The sequence below is a fragment of the Danio rerio genome, chromosome 5 (genome assembly GCF_052040795.2).
Source record: "Danio rerio strain M-AB ecotype USA chromosome 5, GRCz13ab, whole genome shotgun sequence".
NCBI classification, from domain to species: Eukaryota; Metazoa; Chordata; class Actinopteri; order Cypriniformes; family Danionidae; genus Danio; species Danio rerio.
This window is the reverse complement of record NC_141025.1, coordinates 29,034,708-29,054,932: the sequence shown is the minus strand read 5'-3', so window position 1 is coordinate 29,054,932 and position 20,225 is coordinate 29,034,708. Positions and strand designations below refer to the sequence as shown.

The window sequence follows — 20,225 nt, the reverse complement described above, 5'->3', positions numbered from 1 at the left end:
AAAGAGAAGGATCTACTTTCAGAGAGTAACAAAATAAGTTTTGGGGATACACAAGTTTGGAAATAAGAATTTTTAAATAAAATTGGAAAAGTCAACCAAAAACACTTCATAAAAACACTCCCAAAATAAATGATATAGTATTTTGTTATATTGAGTACACAATGAGCATTTAGGGGAAATATTGTTATGAAATTTAGCTTGGTATTAGCAATTATGAATGATTTTGATTGAGACGTCGACAGCTTAATTTGATAGTTTTTTTTTATTTATTTATTTTTTATTTTTTGCCAAAGAAGCCAAAACTGTTCCCAATCGTCACATATTATTCCAAAAATTCTGTGCAAGCAGATTCTTTGTTTGACATAGAACTGAGAAGAGTTTGGTCAACAAAAAGATTTGTGTTGTCAAAAATAAAAAAAAATCTAATGAACCTTTAGGGCCAGATATTACTAAAGGTATAACACAATGGAGAATTGCACCAAAAACAATGGCATATTCTTTGGGGGGAACTGGAAAAGAAAACTGATGCATGAATTCTTCATATGAGAAAAGGACATCGCAGAGCTGACTAACTGAAAGAATATTTTTATTTAACCAGATATTTAAATATATATATAATTATTTTTATATCTAATTTTTTAATTGTTCCAAATAAAATAGGTACAAGGAAAAAAAATATAATTATATGTAAGGTAAAGTTTGTGACAGTGCAAAACTGAAGACAGAGCTTGCAGTGATGTGCTGGCTGACGTCACCCATCTCGTCGTCTTCCGGCTGGAAATAACAGCTTTGCCCAGTGCCAGTGCGACCGAGCGCGATCCGCAGACAGTTGCAAGTGTGAAGGGATTGCTGTGCCAGACATGGCTGGCTTCGAGAACAAGTTGGGTTCTTATACTTTAACACAGTTAAACGAACTGCTCGAGGATGACGATAAACTCAACAAATTCATCGACGAGTCAGAGGAGGTAAGTTTCTTTTTGTCGTGAAGAGCGTCGCGAAGTTACCGCGGCGAGTTGACTTGTGTTTGAAACGGCACCGTTTATACGAGGTTCTGCATCGTAGGCCGTGTTTACTTTAATACATACATGAGGCTTGTCTCGCAGTTACGACGGCATTTCATTTGGAACTCTTTAAACTGGAACATTTCGGCGCGTGACTTCAGTTTCGTTTGTTTTTAACGTCGCTGACTATGACTCAAGTGTTTGTGATGTCATTCCTTAAAAACAACACATTGTAACTAAGACAAAGTGACCTTGTCACGGAAGCAGAAACCCGTCAACCGTGTGAATAATATCCTTGAGTTAGGGATATACATTTCCCTTATAGAGTATCCTAACGTTATTTATTTGTGTGTCATCCATCAGTTATAGAAGTCATTTACTTTTTGATCTTCTTTTGTAGTCCGTTTGCCTTCATGTATCATTATATCAACACTATTCTATTACAATCTCTCATCTTGACGTTATGAATGTTGTTATGGAAAAAGTGCAGTCGAAAACTGAATGTCTCGAGAATATGTGTCATATTTATTGATAGAACTGAAATGATTGTTGGTTGCGTTATTACAGTTTTAACTTTCAGTGACCTGAATACTTTAATAAATAATGTCACTTAATCTCACCGTCATACTTGTACATTAACAGTAACAATACTATAATACTTTAATTATAGTACTTTAATGTCATCATAATGTTTTAACTGTGATGTCATTTTATTAAAGTTCAGTTTTATTCTTGTCGGTACAGCTCAATTAAAAATGATCTGTTCCCTATAGCCGAGATGTTTGTTGGACTTGTTCCCTTTTTAAAAACAACACACAACTTCACATGTTCTTTCAAGTCAGCTTTTAAAATAGTTTAAATGTATTTGTTTATAAACAAAAATTATAGCCTACATGTTTATAATCTAGCCATACATTTGCAAAACATATAAGTAGTTTGACTATGTATATATTTAACATAAATACTTTGAAATGTTAATAGTACCAGTGCAAATATGCAAAAAAAAAGTAGAGATTTAATGAAGGCAAACAAAATGGTACAAAGTGAATATATGTGTAAAGAGCAGAGTATTACGAATTCTAGTGCACATTTATGCAAAATGGACCAAATACATAGTTGATTAATTTGTGATCAAAGTTGAGCATAAATGTATCCACATTCCACATCTCAGGAGACAACAGACTAAGCAGTGCCAGTGCACACATTATCAGTTCTTCTTTTGCTCACTCTGCAAGTTCAGAGTTTGCTCAGTTCTGTTTGCATATGGTCAATTAGATACTATTCTGGGCATGTTTCACAGCTTTGAGTTGATTTGACCTCCAGATTCACGGAAAGATGTCAACCTTGACTCGGTATGTGTCCTGAGAGCTTGTTTGATCTGGCAACATTGTAACTTGCTTTTTTAACCAGGCCAACTATGTTATTTATAAAGGATATTCATAGCTATGCATGTTGTTGTTGCTATTTAAAAATCCTTTTTAAACCTTATAAATAAATTTTGATGCTGAATTATGTTACTGATTGAAATGGGTTATTGCTGATATTCCTGTTCCGGAAGCTAAATATAGTCACATTTGTAAATGTGGACACAGTAAATATATCTGCCACAGTAATAAAATGTTTGCAGACTACTAAACAAGTCAAAAGGTTGTACGAGTGTCATGTGATGATGAACAGACCTGTCGTTAGTCATGTTTGAAGAGGACGAGCATTGTGTAATCACTTTCCGTCCTTATGTGAAGTGAATCTTTTCAATGTCTCCCCAATGTCCCATGTGCAAATTATTAGGCATGTTTCCATCAAATTGTTAAAGCAGCTGACTGTAGTATTGTACTGTAGTATTGTACTCGGTCTTGTTCAGTAATCAGGACACTGATCAGTCGCAAAATTCTTTAAGTGCACTAAAACTTTTACTGCCTAAAAAGTCCAACAATGCATGGTGAAAATCATGGCGCATTGATGCTTACTGTTTCCTTAATATAATTCTGAACTGCAAAACATGAATCACGTAAACCAAATCATCAAATGAAGACAAAGTTTTTTTGTTTTATTAGATGTAGCTTTTTTTTTTTACTATAAATGAACACATTTAGACAGGAACAGAACAGTCTAGCAAACATTTATAAATTGTTAATGGTTGAAATGTTAGTGGTATATGAAACAATCCTATTTTTTAATTATAATGTACTTTTCAAAAAAACTCTATAAAATTATGTGAAGTAGCCTGGCTTCTTCCCTTCGTCTCTTACGATCGCACTGGTTCACACACACAAATAAACTCACACACATATATGAGCTAGGGAACTGATTGAGATGCATCCTTGGTAATCTAGTTACTAGAGCTGGGCAATATCGCAAAAAACTATCAGGATATCAGCTTACATATCACTCGATATCGATAATTATTGAATATTTTATAACAATCCATTTAGGATTTTTTAAAATTTAACAACATTACCAAGGCAAATAGTTTCAATAGTCAAAAACAAATATATTTAAACAAAATATCTGATCTCTTCATAATAAAGGAAACATAAATGTTAAAGACGCTCTTAAACTTGATGAATAAAATATTACAAAGTGTGTGCAATGGTAAAGTGTAAATGCTTAACAATCAAACATGTGCTTGTCGCTCCCATACGTGTGTCGTGCAAGTCGCACACCTCCCTTGGAAATTATAAACGTACACCCTGGCTTATTGGCACTGCATCCAAGGCATGCGCTTAGCAGCCACATTCTAATAAAACTATAGCACTTCATACCGTATCTTTTTTTTAATCAATATTGACAATAGTGTTCGTCAATACATATCCATACCGATGTTATCACCCAGCCCTACTAGTAACCAATAGTAAACAAGGCAAGCAAAAAGCAGTCGCGCAAATGTAATGTTGACTATCAGAGATTACTCGGAAAATGTGTTTCCATCTCCTGTTTTTTGCATTATACCCGCAAAGTCTGAAATAACCTCAAACAAATTTAAAAACATTCAACACAAATTATGTTATTCACGAAATTTTTATCACTTCTTTCTCAAGCTACACTTCAAAATGCGTATTAACACATGGTGATAGACCCCAAAGTCCCTTTAGGGCAAGTTATTTTACTCATTGCAGCCATCTTTAAAACACCTCTCAGGCAGTATGCTCGAGCATTCTGTTTAAATGAGAAAATGTTTCCCAAGCCTACGATTAAATTTTATATTAGGAAGCACCAATAAAAATAAACAACTGTCTCTTTAGTTTCATTTCTGATTGTTAAACTAAAATCTGCAGAAACTCACGTCTGATCCGAGCTCCTCCCCCAGAGATCTGTCAGCCTACATTGATTGATGATTAGCTCCTTTACTAAAAAGCGGGGCTTAATTTGCCATATGACCGTTACACTTTTCCCCATTTAAAACTATACAAGTGACACATCTTGTGTATTCTATCGTCTTTGTAGAAACCTAGCGGGTGATGAGCTGTTTTTTTTTTACTTTTTACGTTCTAGAGTAGGTGTACTAACTGGTTTCAAAATTATTTGTCAGCAATCGGATGATTTCAGCTCGTTTGATTCAAATTCTGATGTACATATATATTTTAGTGCACATGTTTTGGGTATTTATTTAGTTTTTATCCTAATGTCAGCATCCTGGCAGAGTGTTTAAAAGCTCAGAAGAAAAAATCTGTCCTGACCTGCCAGATGACACATGCAGTTGTTTGAGAAATGTGAAATCTGTCACTTCTTCCTGTTATGCCGTCTGAAACTTGATCTCTGAACTGAAACTCCGAAGTTCACCTGTTGAAAAGGGAGGAGTCTTGATTTCATTTAAATACTGTTATTTATATATATATATATATATATATATATATATATATATATATATATATTTTTAAATACTGTTATATGTTCTTCTTGGCGGTCATAGGTCCGTGTGTCATGTGGCATTGTATTGTGTGAGGTGAATGACAGTGGAAGGTGAATTCTGAAGACTTTTTTTGTTGTGTGTTTGTGTGTGACTGTTGTGGATAACTTGAACCTCTATTTATAAAGAACTCTTTATTTTGGATCGTAATGTCCTGCCTCTGTTGGAGTAGTAAATACATTGATCATTTGGTTCAAGCTTAAGGCTAGCCACCCCGATATCAAAGGTCAGCTGATTCAAATTAGTTTTGTGATTGACTCATTTTAAACCTCTGCCCCTATTATGGACTAAGAAAAGTCCATATTTTGGTTTTGGGAGTTCCCAAGAACAGTCAACCCAGCAATGTTTGCTATAGGTTCATGCATGCAAAGTCAAAAAATACTTTCATTGTCAAATAATGTGCCTTAATTTTTACCTTATTTGCTCAATGACTCCCAAATGAGTCACTCAAAGGTACACTGTTAATGTTTATTTGTTAATGTTTCACATAGACATCAACATGAAACAACATATACCTCAACAATAGCTTTACATAATACACAGTGTGCACTTTCAGATGTAAATCTTTTCAGACTGTTTTCATTCACTCAGTGCTATCATTCACATCACTGCCTTAAAGGTATTTTTCAGAAATTCATATAATATTGGCACTTTAACCCATTCTTAGTGGTAAATATTATATTTTATGCAATCAACATTGTATTTAACTATCACAATCTTAACTTCTTTCTTATTTTACATGGAAATTACATATTACTCAATGATTGCATTTTCTAACTTAATTATTGCGTTGCATAGATTTCAGATACTTAAAGTCTCTGTGAACTGGAAGTTGCTGCAGACATTTGTTTCACTATGATGTATTTCTATATATAACTTAAACCGTGTACTGAGTAGGAGGAAGAGTTTTATTTTTTATGCTTCTCCTGTCATCTTTCATCTGGAAACTAATGGAGGGAGGGGCGTGGCTAAGCATATTTCGCCCAGTCTGTCGAATTTACCTAAACAGGGAAGGACAGTTACTCCAAAGCAGAATCAGATGGCCAGCTTTTGATTTAAGATCCAGTGAATTAACTTGCACAGAATAATTGTTCACTTTAAGACTAATGTGAGCTAACAAAATAAACAAAGTGAATTTTAATTTCATGCAAATTTAAACCTTTCAAGCAGTTTTTCTGATAAAAATGAATGTATTAATTCACACAAATACTCGAGGACCCTTTAACTGCTTCAGATATTTTAAGCCCTGTGGTGCACTGTCTTTGGTCCACTGATCTGGAACATTTTGTGGTTTGTGGTTTTATGTTGAATGGTTAACTCCACCTTCTGCGTCTTCTGAACACTACTTTCTTTGGAATCTTGCCTTGTTTTATGCTTAACAAGTTTACTGACTCTGCCTTAACCACCCTAAAGGAATGCCATGTCACTCCCTAAATTGAACGGAACACCTCTGAAATGAACTGGACTGTAAACCAGATCCCATTGCCCACCATCAGTGGCAGACTTCAGTGATGCATTTAGGTTCGAGTGGGAGAAAATCTCTGCTTCCTTATTTGAATATACTGGGAAACCATATACTGGGATAGAGTGGGAGCCTTTATATCAATAAATGGCTGTAGTTTTGAATTTACATTTCTAAATGTTCAGGTGCAGCGTTTGTAATAAAACAAAGGAAAAGACCAAATTCATAACATTTACAAAACCAAGTTATTTCGACATTGAAAAGTTAATATTTGGGCCCAGCAAAACATATGCACTGAAAAACATGATTAATTGGATTTACTACAGTTGTTTATGGTAAAAGGTTATTTGCAAACAATTTATATGGGCTGAATTTAAACAAATTTAACATTACTAAATTTAACTGTTTAAGTTTGGCCCATATAAATTGTTTGCAACCACTTATCTTTAAAAAAATGTAGTAAATCCACTGATTCATTTTTTCAGCGTACTTCTCTTTTATGTAATGTAATGAATGGGTTATAGATTTAACCTTCAGTTTTAACTACCCACATATCATGGTATTTACTCTACCAGATTCATTCTCTCACCTGAAGCTGCAAAATGACACTGAGATATTTATTAACTCAAGTAAAAATGTTAACACTTGTCAGAACAAAACTACAATGACAATGCAACATTTTATTCCATTAAGTTAACATGACCCAATAGCTTTCTGCCTTGACTGTCTTTTTTTGACAGCTTTTGTTAATACTATCATTTGATATTTGTCATCTAAGTTTTGTGTTTCATTTTAATCTACGTTTGTACATTTTTCTCAGGATTCTTTGAAAAAATGTTTTAATAAAAAATAGCACTGGTTTGAGAAATGTATGTAATGTAAAAGTCACTACAATCATTTTGATCAGTGTAGAAACAAAGCAAAAAGTACTCGCATCAAAATTTTGAAAGGCAATTCACATTAACATACGGCTCTAATACCAGACATTCTATTTTAGTCCCTGTATCAAATAAAATTGAAGTTTAAAAAGCGTGTTTAAATTATAGATATTCAAATGAAAAAATAATTTTCCTTTGTGTTTTGATGCAACAGGTATATTTAATTCAATTCATCTTTATTTCTATAGCACTTTTACAAAGTGAATTTTGTCAAAGCAGCTTAACATAGAAGTTATAGTAAATTGAAACAGTGTCAGTTCAGTCATCAGAGTTGAAGTTCAGTTCAGTGTGGTTTAAATTTCATTGCTGAAAGTGCAAACATTGAAGAGCAAATCCACTGATGTGCAGCTCCATGAGTCCCAAACCTTGAGAGAAACCAGGCCCAGTTGGACACGACCACTTCTACTTTGGTCAAACTTCTTGTGAAGAGCTGCATTTCTATAATAAAAATGACAATTAATTAGTGTTTGGGATCTGCATTATTTTTTGTTTACTGTTTTAATGTTGTTAAATGCTTTTTGTTGTAAATATGACACATTTGTTTGGTACAATGGTTTGAATGTATAATGCTTTTTTTTAAAGCTGTATTACACCATCATTGTTTTTATGCTTGAAAATGTGACATTTTATTGAGTTACTATCCTTCCCTTCTTCAGATTAAAGGGCTACAGCAAAACAAGGAGACGACTCTAGCTAATAACCGTTTCCTGGCTGAACAGAACCTTTTACTCCAACCCAAACTTGACCACCAAAAGAACGAACTCACCAGACGCTACCGGGGCCTGCAAGAGCTGTATGAGGCTTATCAGCTGCGCAAGTCCACTCTAGGTAAAACTTTTATGATAATTAAACATCCTTTCTGTCTTTTTAAGCTTTGCGTTACACTGTTTACTTACTCATCCTCTTTGTTTATCACTGTATATGGTGCTTTATTTATGTTCTCAGGGCCATTTCTACCTTATGTTATTTAGAGAAGCTGCAGAGGAGACAATGTAAATGTGTGTGTGGTCCTTCTAGGCTTTAACATATGGTGATGATGTTGTGGCTTGTGAACATATGAAGCTAGTCATCTTTTCCTGCTATAGGATAACTCTCTCAAGGGCCTGTTTTTCAGGTTTTAAATGTCATTTTTCTTGGACTATTATTTTCTGTGCATTACTTCCCTTACGTCTCTTCCTCGTGGAAACTAAAGGCAGAACTAAACTGTAGCAGATGACTGTCACAGCGAAGAAGAATCTGTGACTTTAAAAAGAACAGGCTTTCAGTGTCCCTCCAGGACTCTTAGTGCAGTGTGCGTGTGCGTTGGTCTCCTGAATAAAACACTGTCAGTGATTTCCCTTTGTGACACGGTGGTTGCCTGGAGTCTGATTCCAAACAGTGTGCTAACACTTGTTTTATTTTACCATCTGTACACTCGTTGTCTGCTGGCTCGGGATTTGACTTATGCTGTATACTAGAGGTGAAAAACAAGTGGGAAGTTTTTCTGTCTGCCGCTCCCTCCGAGCTGGATTTTAGTGTTTGGATCTGTGGGTGTGCATTTGCTGAGAAGAGTCTTGACAGTGTTTTTATTTTATCCAGACAAATGTACTTATTGCAAAATGTTTGGGATATAAAAAAAGTTTATACTTATGCAAGTCAAGTGTACAGTTATTATTTCTTTTCTTAACTGGCTCCTCCTGGTGTGTGCATTTGCTTCACCACTGTAATGGCTTAGTATAATGGTTTGGTATAGTTGATAAATTTATAATTTCTACTATTTAACGGCTCTTAAAGGTGGCATAGAATGAAAATCTGGATATATCTAGACAGTGTTGTGGGTAATGCATTTATTTACTTTTCTAAGTAACGAGTAAAGTAATGCATTTCTTTAAATTAAGTAATAATATTTGAATTACTTGTAAAAATGTAATGCAAGTTACTTTTTTAGTTTAATGACCCGAGCTCTCTGGAGAAAGTGAAACCGCTCGCACTTTAGACTGCTTTGTAAACCACTACGGGGAACAGGGTAGATTTTGGCTTGGCTTTGTGGCTGTTCATCACGACAAAGACAATGTTTGTTTAAGCTTGGGTCAGTTATGGCTCGCTATTATATGTATATATTATTCTGATGTAATTAGGGTTGTAACAATATACCGGTATGACGGTTTACCACGATTTGAACGTGCACGATTATCATTCCATGAACAATTGCATATCAACGGTTTTAACCCTTAAAGACCGAGACAGCCCGCGGCTAAAAATAAGTATTGCTCTTAAATGTTTAATAACTTTTGATCCGCTAATCCGATTCATACAATTCAAAGATTGGCATAAAGAAGAGAATTTTAGCTTTCCAGTGCTGTATCACATAACATTCGGAATCAGGCTACGGAATCAGTGCGGTTACTTCATCAAAATTTGACAACGCTGATTTGACAAAGAAACGCTCGTCACTGTGACTCTGGACAAACCAGACATGATACATTGATGCATTGTCCCTCCTCCATGCCCAGATTGGTTCAAACTCGCTATATCACAACCAATAAGCATAGGTTTCACTTTTGTTTGTGGACCAACAATGAGCTTTTTGAACAACACGGAATGAGAGAAAGGCATACATTTATGCACGGCTAAATAAAACGCAAAAAAAAAAGTTTTGCATGAAATAATTCTCATACTAAGTACTTTTGCATGCACAGCAGCACAGAAAAATGACAAAACAGTGACACAGCAAAGACGAACTGCTGCTCTTGCTGTTTTCAAAAGACGCAAATGAAGATGCAGCTGTTTGTCTGCATTGCAGACAACCATATCCAAATCCACAGACAACCATATCCATGCTGGCACATAAAACCTAAGGATGTTCCATATTGAATCTAGTTTCGTTATGTAACTATTTATAGTATAGTAAATATTTATATCTATTTTTTATTGTTTATTTGGACTTTATTTGGACTTTGACACATTATTTATTATTTTCTTATTTTTTATTTGTTCATTGTAAGTGGTGTTGTTTATAGTAACTAAAAATATATTATTTGGAAAAAGTCAAATTTGCTTCACTGTTCTATTATTTTGTAACATTTGTAACATACCGTATACCGCGAAACCGTCAAACCGTGGTATTGTTTTAGACGATTATCATACCGTAAAAAATTCATACCGTTACAACCCTAGATGTAATTGTAATGTGTCTGATATATTTTTTAAAATGGCAGTTCCTTTGTTTTCATTCTACTGGCTTGTGCTCATGCTAGTGAGGTTTCTCTGTAAACCAATACTGTTCAGTTTCTCGTCTAGCTCTGCTTTTTGGTACCTTTTGACAGTGGAAACGGCCATAAAGCTTACTAAACTGTACCGTATCGTACCACTCAATGGAAACGGGCCATAATTAATTAGCTTTTAAAAAATAAATTGCTGAATTCACGCAGTTAATGAGAGAATGAGCTCTCCGCAAAGCAATTGTTATTGATTATTTTCAGAAGTAACTTTCCCCAAACCTGTCGAGGCATAGCTGAATAAAATTATTTCCATACATGGAAATGACAGTGGCATTGTTTTCTAGTTCTCATGTAAACCGGGTGAAAAATCCCTGTGAAAAGAGGCCAGTCAGAACAAAACACAGTAGACTGTGATGATCCTCATTGGATTATTACTGTGTTTATATTTGAACTTTGTGTGTTCATTGCCTTTTCACTCTTCTCTACCAGCACCACGAGTGAGATGTTTGTCTCTCTTGTGGTCTGGCTCACTTTTGTTGTTTTCATTCAGAGGAAACAAACATGATGAAATGACACGTCATCTGTATGGGGATGAAGAGAAAGATAGTGGCTTTGGTGAAATGTAGGTTACCCACTTTCTCAGGCTGGTGTAGTTAACCGTCCCAGATAAGGATTATCTGGCTCTGAGCAGCAGCAGAAACAACAACAACAGCAGCAGCAGTGCCAGTGCATCTGGACTGGGTAGCAGTCAGCAGGATGGCCAGTCAGCCGTTTACTTGTCCCAGATAAACAAAAGCCCTAGTCTTCAAGCTAAATACTGTGGTGAGTTTCCTGTGTGTACATTAACCCACTGCCACCCCCATTCCAAGAGCTGTGCCATGACAACGGAGCAGTTCGCTGGGGGTGTTTCGGTCCATTCTGATGCTGCGCTGTTGCTGATCTCTGGACTAAGAGTGTGGCTTTGTGCCCTGAGCAATGACAGAAGCAGGGGTTGGAAAAGGGAGGAGGCAGCAGACACAAACATTCAGGATTTTCCCTCTTTCTCTGCTCTCTCACACAGTTTCGTAGAGCACAAAGTAGGCCAGGCTGGCTGCAAACCAAAACATCTCGTGATCTGCAGGATGTCTGCAGAAAGCACTGCGTTATATTTCTTGTAGTATGCTTTGTTGATCTGTTTGTTTAGGCAAATATTAGGCAAAAGTGTTTTTTTTTTTTTTTTTAGCTTGCCTGAAGATTTGCATGTTCTGCACAGGTCTACTGTACTTTGGTATTGTGCTAAATATATGTTAGCTTGTGCACTTCACTATAGTAAGTCTGATTGGGAAGTGGAAAAGGATTGGCAAAGTGAAGAGTCATTCTGCACAGGGACTGCTTTTACTTGTTCTCCAAAAAAATAAAATATGGTAAAGTACATATTTTGAAAAGTGTCCTTATTTAGGCAAACGCACCTTTTTTGTCTCAAGGTGTGTTTACATTTGTAATTTGGTTCTCTTGCTTTGGTTATTTTTGTACTGATAAAGACAGTGATACATTTTGTCATAGTTTGCTTGGTGTTGGTGTAAGACCAAACCTAAAGATACAAAATCTAATAATAACAATGCACACACACACACACACATACAAATGTAATGGCTAGCCTATGATGAGAAAAAACAAGTATGTTCTAGCATTCTGACGACTGATCTGTACTCCAGAGTGTGGGACCTTGTGAATTCACATTTAGTTTTTGGGTAAAAGTAGAGTGTGCTTTAATCTAATCAAACATGGCAAGAGCAAACACCCTAAAGCAGTAAGGCATGTTTTGTCTGGAACTTAATGGGTTTGTAACTTAAAAATTATTAACAATCCAGTCCCCTGGTACCTTCGATCATCTTCAATTAAGATATTATAGATGAAATTTGAGAAGCTCCTACATCCTTCATAGACGGCAACAGTCCTGACTGCTGAAGCATTCAAAGTCGAGAAAAGGAACCAAAAACATTAACAAAACACTCCATGTGATATCAGTGGTTCAGTTGAAGTCATATGAAGCTCCATGAATATTAAAACTGCAATACTTTATTCACTAATGTCCTCCATTTCAGATCAGGGTGCACAATTAATATGGGCAACACAATGCTTGTGTGATGCGCTGCTGTCTTTAATGATAATATGTCGTACTGCCAGCCCTTAGTAAATGTGAACCCTGATGACTTGATGCGTGGGGAAAAATATAGGCAAATGGTCATCTACACTTGTTTTTTGTTTTGTTTTGGCTCAAAGTGTTTTTGGAGCTTTATATGATTACAGTTGAATCACTGGAATGTTTTCACAATGTTTTTAGTCCCTTTTCAGGACGTCTTTTGGGATGCACCGATATGGATTTAAAAAAAAAAAATTTTGGCCAGTATCAATAACCGACAACTAATAAAATTTGGAGGCCGATAACCGGTAAATGTATATTATAATAAATTTGATATGATAAATAATTTCTAAATTTTGTATTTTTATACTGTAAAGAACTGATTTTATTTTAAAAGTTTGATATGATTGTATGAACTTAATAGCCCACTCAAAAATCTACTTTCAAAAAAGCCTACTTTTAAAATTGCAAGGTGATTATATAGATATATTCATGATTTCACATAAATCAGCATGTAAAAAATAAATGATTTCCTTTTCTTTACATAGCAAATTAACATGCAACTTGACTGTTGCTTAAAAATAACAAGTTAACTAACAAAATGAGATTTAATCAACAAACAAGTAAAATATATTTTAAAAAAATGAAAATGAAAAAACTAAGAACTGAAACCAGCTCAAACGTTCTTTAATAAAACGTGTTACAGTAATGTACATATGTGCAAATATGGAATATCTGAAAAAGCATTTTGTGAGGTGTTTCGACAGTTCAGAGCCACCGTTCAAGTGAAAGGCTAAATACAGATAGTATTACTTTAGAAAATGCGACATAAATTCGTCCCATTGGGCGTTTTAGATATTTTTGAGCACATGTAGGTGCTGCCTGTCTGTCAGACAACGCTTTTTGGTTCATTCTTTCTGTCAATTGCCGAAAAAATTATTGATAAAAGGTTTATGATAAACCAATGGGAGTTTGAAACTTTAACTACAGGCATGGTAAAATGCACATACATGCAAAGCGGAGTCGAATTTAAAGATATCGGCCTAATTTTGACATCAGATTGATAACGATAACATTAAACATAGCATTTATCAGCCGAGAACCAAATGGCCGATATATTGTGCATCCCTACCACCATTACTGTACATGGAGGATGAGAGAGCTCTTGGATTTTATCTAAAATATGTTAAATTGTTGTCTGAGATGAAAAAATGTGTCAGGGGATTGGAACAACATTTAATGTGCAAAATTTTATCGAAATTATAAATTTAATGTAGTTTTGCCATTTAATATATCCATTTTTACTGACATACAAATAAGAAACAATGCAGTGGGTATGCATGATATTTTTATCATGGCCACAGCAAGAACACATAATGAGACTATTGTTAGTTCCCTCTGCCAGGAAAATAAATTTAAATAAATGCAAATCAGTGAGAGGAGCTGGACTGATCGATGGCATAAGTGAAAGTGACCATACGGAATGAATTACAAGCTTTCAACATGTTTCATATGTCTGACAGCTTTGGTTCCTATTTCCTTATTAAATCAAAACTTATTTTGTTTTTACTTTATTTATGCCTTTATCTGTTTAATTCAATTTTCATTACAACTGTTTTGTGTGTGCTTGCATGTTCTAAATGGTTTCCAATTTATTTTCCCTTTCTTTTTCCAAGTAGTCTTTACTTTGAAGTTTAGACCATGTCTCTCTAATAAATGGGTGTTATATAAAGAAGCTTGTGTAATTTAAGCAAATAATGCATTAATTTAGTTTCTGACGCAATCGTATGTTGACCTCTGAGAATTTGTAACAGGCACACCCAGTTGTACAGTGAAATCTGAAGCCTCTGGCTCCTGAACTAAAAGGGTTTCTAATTTATGTTCATCTTTTTTGTGGGTCTAACTATGTTAAGCTATTTCTAACCGAAGTGTAAAACACGTTACTCTTAGTAATGAGTGTAATATATAAAATGTTAGATAATTTAAGCAGAATGCAAGATAAATCTGCATTAAATGAGTTTGACAAGTGCCAGTTGACCTCTGAGAAGTTCTGACAGGCACGTCCAGTTGTACAGTGAAATCTGAAGCCACGGCTGCTGAACTAAAAGGTGAAACACACCCTGTTGATGCTTTGGCAAATTTACTTAAGGCATGTACACCGTCATCAGATTTATCTGGCCATTTTTTTGACACGCCTCTCTAATATTTTTCATACATTTTCAAACTATAAATAGTTTTCTATTTTAACTCAGGGTTTCTGCTTAAACAGTGAAGATCCCACTCAGTGTTTCTTCTGTTCAATATTTATTACTGTAAAACGCATTCTATTGGACGGTCCTGCATTTAATGACTGCAGAAGGGTTTTTATGAAATGAGCTCACTCAATAAGATATTCAGTAAAGTATCACAGAAAAATTTGTAGAATTTAGTCATGGATTAATGTGAATTTAAAAAAAATCATATCTGCTTAATGTATTCATTTGTTTGAGTTTTTAATTACTTTAATTTTATTTGAATGAATCTTTGGTGACATTGCATTTAAATATAATATAATATAATATAATATAATATAATATAATATAATATAATATAATATAATATAATACAGTTGAAGTCAGAGTTATTTGCCCCCTTTGATTTATTTATTTTTTCTTATTTAAATATTGCCCAAATGATGTTTTAACAGAGAAAGGAAATTTTCACAGTATGTTTAATATTTTTTCTTCTGGAGAAAGTCTTGTTTGTTTTATTTCAGCTAGAATAAAAGCAGTTTTAATATTCTTAACCATATGAACAAAATTATTAGCCCCTTTAAGCTATATATTTTGATAGTCTACAGAACAAACCATCGTTATACATTAACTTGTCAATTACCCTTACCTGTCTAGTTAACCTAATTAACCTAGTAAGCATTTAAATGTCACTTTAAGCTGTATAGAAGTGTCTTGAAAATGATCTATTCAAATATTATTTACTGTCATCATTGCAAATATAAAAAAAATCAATTATTAGAAATGAGTTATTAAAACTATTTGTTTAAAATAACTTTTTAAAAATGTGTTAAAGTTAGTTTCCCATATTGCTCCATTATCAATTGACATTCATATAATGTATTATGTTTACATTTAAAATAATGCATTTGGCATTGACAATTTTACATATAATTTGTTTAAAAAAACTTAATTCTGCCAATGCTATAGGATCATGATCTGCTTCTTTAAAAAGAAGTTTACTGTAATATTTTGTAGAAAATTCTTAAATTTAGCTGCTTCTTTTCTGTTCCCCCACAGATGACAGATTAGGAAATACACCGTTGGACACATTGCTTGCACTCCTACAAGCAGAAGGGGCCAAAATTGAGGAAGAAACTGAGGTAACTTTATTACCACCAAGCTAAGCTAGCTTTATTACTTTAAATTTTTCTATTTTAATGTTTTGAGTGCATTTCAGTAATTAAAAAGCATGTCTACTGAAATCAAGAAACTATTTAATTGAACAATTTATTAATAGTTTAAAGGAAATGTCTTGATGCAACATAAATGATGTCTCATAATGAAATATTTTGGAGAAAACTGTAAGATTTATGTTATCTAAAAATTGATATTTAATTCATGCACCCCTGCTGGCGATCTACCTGTCACTTTATTGATGCAACTGGGAATACAAAATCCTTATGTGCTGCCACATTGTGCAGCTTTCGGTTTTAATTTTCAAAGGAACAACACCAAAAAGAGAAGTAATGCATGTCTTCACTGCTTTCCTGGTAATAATAAGAAGAGAAAAAAATGAGAAGATGCCTGATGGCTTGCTGGATGCCATGTGGAATTCAGCAATTCATATTCAAGTGTCAATGAGAACTATTTTACAGGGGGTGCTAGTACATCATAACAAATAATTGGATCAGCAATAAAATAAATTGATAATGTGCTGGGAAAGTGACTTTTTGAGATGCTCACCTGAAGTTTGCATGTTCACAGAGAGGCAGCAGACACAAAATACATCACACAAACAAAACCACACCATACATTCACACAGTAATCTTTATCCAGTCAGAAAAATCATACCACATTGCTCTTTATTAGGTGCACAGTGCTGCTTTTGATCTTAAATATGTCTAATTCTGTGACATCCAATGTTATATAACTAAATATGTCATAATGACTGGATTGTGCTATTCTGTCTATTTTCTATTGCAGTAAATCATAGGGCTCTAACTGGAGATTGTTCATTTTTAACATCTGGTACACTCATTAGACCATACTCATACTATTATCTCTCTCTCTTTATTTTTTTAAACCAGAACTTGGCTGATGCGTTCCTCGATGGAGCAGCCCCTCTGGACACATTCATCGATGACTATCAGAGCAAGAGGAAGCTGGCGCACCTGCGGCGAGTCAAGATTGAGAAGCTCCAAGAAATGGTGCTAAAGGGACACCACATGCCCCCGGCTGCACCTCCACCCTCTCGTGCTCAGGACCTTCCATCCAGGCCAGCAGCTCTCAACAGAGAGGTCAATGGTTCCCCCATGCCAATGCCCCGCCGGGCTCCTCCTCTTCCCCCCGTTAAAGAATCTCCACAGCCAGCCCCCACCACCGCCATCTCCTACCCTCCTACCTCTCCATTCCCTTCTCCTTCTATGATCCCTCCTACCTCTCCATATCCCCCAGTTCCCCCAAGAGTAGGAAACACACCACTCGTCTTAAACCAGGGTTATCCCAGCATGTACATGCAGCAACAATACGCCCCACCTCTGCCCCAGAGACCTCCTCCACGCATGGTACCGCAGCCAGGCTTCATCATACAGTGAGCGCGGAACATTACAGCCTGTGGATGACAAGAAATGCACACTGGACGTTCATTAAAAGCCTCTTATAGTCCTTCAAGCTGCATGTTATCAAATGATGTGCGCAAGTCAAAATTAAACAAGACTTTTCTACAATCACAGGGGTTGGGGGGAATCAGCAACAGGATCTTCAGTTTGCACTTTAGACAACTTTCGTATTTGATCAGTCATGATCAGAGTCATGCCGTTCCTGTTTCGCCCTCTACAGTAGCATTAGATCAAGTCTTTTTTTTTTTTACATGAGCCTCAGGGGCTTCCATACATAATGAAGATTTCAAGAGCAGGGGTTATGTCAGGCCACATAGACAGACATGAAGAGCTATCATTTGGGGGTTTCTGTTGGAGTTATATGTTGGTTCAACCACTTTAATATCATCTGACATTACATACTTGGGAAAATAAAAGCTGCTTTAAGGAAAACGTAATGGCTATGCAAACAGACTGAGACACAACTGTGCTGAATTGATTGGAGGGGGACAGAAACTAAAGCGTCTTCAGGTTTTCTCAGACCTACAGCTTAAAGATGTTATCTGTTTTTCAAGTGAATCCACTTTTGAGTTTGTAGTGCTGTGATTTAAATTTGGGTGGAATCATTTGGTACTAAGACGAGAGGAAATAATCAGAGATGCTCCTACACATGAACCATAATGCCTTGTGAGGCTCCAATACGAGCAAATGCGCGCTGAAGGTGGAGCCCTATTAGCTAGAATTTAAACTAGTGAGAGCGAACGGTAGTGTGCATGTAAAGTTATTTTTAACTATGTGTGAACATTTGTGAAGCATATGTGCTTTTACTGTCATTATCGCGCATACTTAAACTGAAGCTCTATGCATAATTTATCATTTAAATGTTTATATCTAACACTATAATCATTCTTGTTTATTTTTGCCATCTGGCGTAAACGCGTTTATAGGAGATTTGCTTACTCTTCTATAATGCACACATCTAATATAGCCATGCCATTTTAAAGATTTATTTCTGATAACGTCATCTGGTTTGTTGCATATCATATTTCATTTTTCCATCCATAACATGCATTCCTTGTGTTTCCATGCTCTGTTCATGTGTCTGCCACTACAATGGCCACTTTGTGCCTGCGCTGGCTAAGATGATGACTTGTTCACTGTGGTGAGGAGTACGTTTGTTCTTTGTATTCCTCTTTGACTTTCTGTTTTATAGCAAGCTGCATAATGTCCGGAATATTTTTATTTCAAAATCTATGCTGTTTACGCTGGTGCATCCATGCAAGTGTCCTTTAGCGCAGTGTTTCCCCACCATGTTCCTGGAGGACCACCAGGTCTGCACTTTTTCCATGTCTTCTTAACCAAACACACCTGATTCAGATCATCAGCTCGTTAGCTGAAAGACCTGTAATGGATGTGACAGACAAATGGGACATCCAAAACATGCAGTGCTGGTGGTCCTCCAGAAACATGGTTGAGAAACACTGCAGCAGAATATTAATCTGTAATTTTACCAGTTACAGCAATAATTACGTCGCCTCAAATTCAGGAAGCTGATTTGGTATAAACGGGAAGAGGTAAAACCATTTGTTTGGATTAAGTCTTCTCTTTAATCACTGGTGCTGCTGCTGCTGCATTCATTTAATGAGCTGAACCCAGATGATGTTTGAATTCAATCACTCCATGTTTGTCAGCTTTGGCTTGAGGATCTGTTTTATTATCCTGATGAGCACCAGATTTAGAGGTGGATTTGTTCGGGGTCCTCATAAATCAGGCTGCATTATGTCTAGACACTGACTGAAACCAATACTATGACAGGCCTGCCAACCATCTGGGAAAAAAACAGCTTCCACCTTTAAGAAATTGTTTGCTTGTTTGTATTGACATGTTCTTTTTCTTCATCTTAGAAGTAATAATGATTGTTAGGATTTTAATTTGGCTGTATGCTTTTGCTGGCAGTAAACAAAAGGATTTTGTACCTTCCTAATGTAAAATATCCTGACTGCTCTGTTCTAGGTATTGTCTTTTGAAAGTGGTGAAAGGAATTGACATCTCTATTTTAAAGATAATAAATGTTATTCAATTATTTTCTGTGAGTTCAACACTTGCGTGTATTTGATAAGGATTATTTTATTTTTCTGATGGTCAAACAAAGAATTTGAACTCCCTCTAGTGGATGCAAAGTAAGTACACATTGTAGAATCGTGTCTTTTTAAGTCATAGGTCTCAAACTGGATTCCTGAAGGGCTGCTGCTCTGCACAGTTTTGCTCCAACTCTAATCAAACACAGCTGATCCAAATAACCAAAGTGTTCAGGACTACTAGAGACTATTAAGCAGGTGTGAGTTAGAGCTGGGTGCAGCTAAACTATGCTGAGCTGCGGCCCTCCAGGAATTACGTTTGAGACCATTGTTTTAAAGGGATAGTTTACCCCAAACTGAAATTTCTGTCTTCATTTACTTATCCTTCTCATCACAAACTTGTTTGGGTCTAAATTATTAATGTGCCAAAACAAGTTGTTAGAAACGGGTAACCATTGACTTCCACAGTTTTGTTTTTCATACTATGGAAGTTAATAGTTAACGGTATCTAACATTATTTAACATGTATTTTTTGTGTGTTTAACAGGAAAAAACAAACTTTGTAAATGTTTGGAACTACTTGAGGGTGAGTAAATAGCAAGCAAATGTTTATTTTTGGGTGAACTATCCAATGCACTCCTAAATGCTTTATTTCGTTTATTGTTTTACCCTCATTGATTTTTTTTTTTTTGCACCCCATTTTGAAG

At 35.4% G+C, this 20,225-nt stretch overlaps 1 protein-coding gene across 4 annotated transcripts; it reads left to right on the top strand.

Annotated features, from left to right (window-relative positions):
* Positions 1 to 795: 795 nt before the first annotated feature.
* vps37ba (VPS37B subunit of ESCRT-I a) lies at positions 796 to 19,523 on the top strand. Of its 4 annotated transcripts, none has more exons than XR_015490324.1 (5): positions 796 to 965; positions 7,965 to 8,136; positions 15,921 to 16,003; positions 16,931 to 18,722; positions 18,887 to 19,523. XR_015490324.1 is itself a non-coding variant. In NM_001099996.1 (4 exons), exons 1-4 carry the CDS (start codon positions 861 to 863, stop codon positions 17,435 to 17,437), a joined length of 867 nt encoding a protein of 288 aa, NP_001093466.1. In that variant the 3' UTR covers positions 17,438 to 17,778. The 4 variants fall into 4 exon arrangements, 1 of the variants encoding a protein (NP_001093466.1); XR_015490322.1 differs by having other exon boundaries at positions 16,931 to 18,752; positions 18,904 to 19,523; XR_015490323.1 differs by having other exon boundaries at positions 16,931 to 18,752.
* Positions 19,524 to 20,225: the final 702 nt, after the last annotated feature.

Coding starts and splice junctions, on each gene's coding strand:
- vps37ba (NM_001099996.1), top strand. CDS start 861: ATGGCTGGCTTCGAGAACAAGTTGGGTTCTTATACTTTAACACAGTTA. Junction 8,137..15,920: donor GCTGCGCAAGTCCACTCTAG/GTAAAACTTTTA, acceptor GTTCCCCCACAG/ATGACAGATTAGGAAATACA. Junction 16,004..16,930: donor AAATTGAGGAAGAAACTGAG/GTAACTTTATTA, acceptor TTTTTAAACCAG/AACTTGGCTGATGCGTTCCT.